This window comes from Silene latifolia, chromosome 5 (assembly GCF_048544455.1).
Source record: "Silene latifolia isolate original U9 population chromosome 5, ASM4854445v1, whole genome shotgun sequence".
In the NCBI taxonomy this organism is placed as follows: domain Eukaryota; kingdom Viridiplantae; phylum Streptophyta; class Magnoliopsida; order Caryophyllales; family Caryophyllaceae; genus Silene; species Silene latifolia.
In genome coordinates, this window is record NC_133530.1 from 75,063,847 (window position 1) to 75,066,445 (window position 2,599).

At 37.7% G+C, this 2,599-nt stretch overlaps 1 protein-coding gene across 1 annotated transcript; it reads right to left on the minus strand.

The window, feature by feature from the left end:
* Nucleotides 1-307: 307 nt before the first annotated feature.
* LOC141655546 (uncharacterized) lies at nucleotides 308-2,215 on the minus strand. Its single transcript, XM_074462621.1, has one exon. The coding sequence runs from the start codon at nucleotides 2,213-2,215 to the stop codon at nucleotides 308-310; it is 1,908 nt and encodes a 635-aa protein (XP_074318722.1).
* Nucleotides 2,216-2,599: the final 384 nt, after the last annotated feature.

Below are 2,599 nucleotides of genomic sequence, written 5' to 3' on the forward strand. Positions count from 1 at the left end.
CGTCCTTCCTTCCTCGTGCAACACAATAGCATTCATCTTACATAACTTCACATTTATTTGGCAATAACACTAATTCTTGATTTTCAATCACAATTTGCTTCATCCATTCTCTACTCTTCCCCTGTCAGTAAACGAGCAATATTAAATAAAAATTCACCAATGTTAGAACATCATTACACACACTTCTAAAAAAAAAAAACACCTTTAATATGCACCAAATAATATGAATATTAAGTATACAATTTAGAAATAAAGCAATGGCATTATTGGCATAGATTTAGCATTATAAAGGACAGTCTCAGCAACTTCATAAATACCAAGCAAAGTGGAATAGAACATATGCCATAGCCTCCATTAGTCCATTCGAAAACATTACTATCAAAACAGCAAAGAGCAACCTACCTTCATACTCTAGAAAATACTTTTGAAGCAAAGCTTTGTCTCTATCACTAACATTATGAGCCGTGAGCAAGCCGATAAATAAAGAAGCAGTGTCTGCATCAGCAGCAAATCCTTGCCTTCTCATAACGCGATGATGATCCAAAGCCGTGGCGATATCATTAGCTTTGAGAAATCCTTTAATAATAGTATTGTAGGTGCGTTCATTTGGAGGACATCCATTGTCCGCCATCTCCTTTAATAGTTTTGTTGCATCACCTAACAACCTTTGCCTACATAGCACTTTAATCATTGTAGTGTAGGTAGTTACATTTGGCCGCAACCGCTTCGCTACAAGAAAAGAGAACACCTTTGCTGCTTCAACTAGTCGCCCAGCTTCACAAAGACCATTAATTATAATACTATATGTAACAATGTCAGGGGCCACTCCATTTTCCTCCATCTCTTTATGTAAGGATATCGCCGCATCAATCTGTGCATCCTTTAAAAGTCCGTCAAGCAATAAACTGTAAGTGACCACATTTGGTTTTACTCCTTGATCTTGCATCTCTTTAAAAAGCTGAAGTGCAGGCTGAAGTCTCCCATCCTTGCACAAGGCATCTATAATGGTGCTATAAATGAACCTATCTGGGGTTATATGGGTTCCTTTAAGATGCATGTCCCGAAGCATCTCCAATGCTTTGTCAAACTTTTTAGACTTGCAATATCCATTGATTAAGCTATTAAAAGTCACAACATTAGGCACGACACTATCTTTCACCATGATATCAAGGAGCTTTTCTGCCGCATCCATCTCTCCGCGCAAACAGTACCCATCCAACAAAGCAGAGTAAGTGATAATATTAGGGTGCACACCTCTCTTAGTCATGAGTCCAAAAATAGGCCTTGCTTCATCGACATTTCCTTTTTTGCAGTACATGTAGACTAAATTGCTATAGATATCGACACCAGGAGCAATGTCGCCTTCCAACATCTCAGTTAACAATTCCTTAACATCATTCCAACGCCCTAAACTACAGAGTCCTCGAATCAATGTATTATAGGTTACAACACTTGGCAAAATGCTCTTGGCTTTCATCTCGTTGAAAACGCTAAGGGCTTGAGGTAACAATTGGTCTTTACAAGAACTTTCAATGATAGTGTTATAAATGACTACATTGGGCTTAAAAAGGGCTGTAGACTCCATATTCCGAAGCAAACGGAGAGCTCCAGCATTGTCGCGAGATTGGCAAAGACCTTTGAACATAGAACCGTAAGTAACAAAGGGCGGTTGTATCCCAAGCTTGATGGTTTTATCTAATAAATTAACAGCTTGGTCCAACTTATGTGAATCAATAAGGCCATTGAGTAAGGTAGTGATAACAACAATATTAGGTGGATAACCAAGCTTAAGAATCTTACCAAGAAGAGAGAAGGCAAAATCGACACGGCCTAAGGAGCAATAACATTTGGCGAGAATAGCAATTGAATGGGAAGTGGGGCGGAGACCGGATAATTCAAGGCGATTAGAGAGAGTAACAACAATATCAAAAGGGGGGTTGGGTTGAATCTTAGACATAGCAGTAAAGAGTTGATTGTAGGTAATAATGGAAGGGCGAGGACGAAGAGAGTACAATTGATAAAATATCGAAACCGGAACATCAACAGTAGAAAATCCAAATCGACATTGTTCTCTAACGGAATTGAGGAATAATTGGGGATTAACAACAACATGATTAGCAGAATTAACAAAATTGGAGGGAAATCCAGATTGAGAATGGAAAAGAGAATGAAAAGAGTAAATCCGAACAAGATTACCTGTTATGAATCGCACCATTATCGTAGATTAGAGAGACTTGAGAGAGAATACAGAAGAGTAAATTCAAACAAGGTTACCTGTTATGGCGGATTGGTACAAATTGGTCAGGTAAATGTAGGATTCAAATGCTTGATCAAGTCAAAGTCGGTTCGATTTTTTTGTCATTCATCGGGTCGACCTATGAATCGAGTTGATAAGTCGACTTCAAAGTGATTCCTATTTACGCAAGGCAACTACAAATTTCGAATATTGGATAAAAAAATCATACAAAAGCTCACTTACCCACAATTCTTAGGTACTATTATGATATCGAGACATAGGTAAGAATATATGAATATAACTTGAATCCATTTTTAAAATAATGTTCAAAAATAAAATATTTGTCGTTTTGGGTCGGTTTTG

Bases quoted from the DNA above. Each gene is read 5' to 3' on its own strand.
- LOC141655546 (XM_074462621.1), bottom strand. From the start codon at position 2,215: ATGGTGCGATTCATAACAGGTAATCTTGTTCGGATTTACTCTTTTCAT.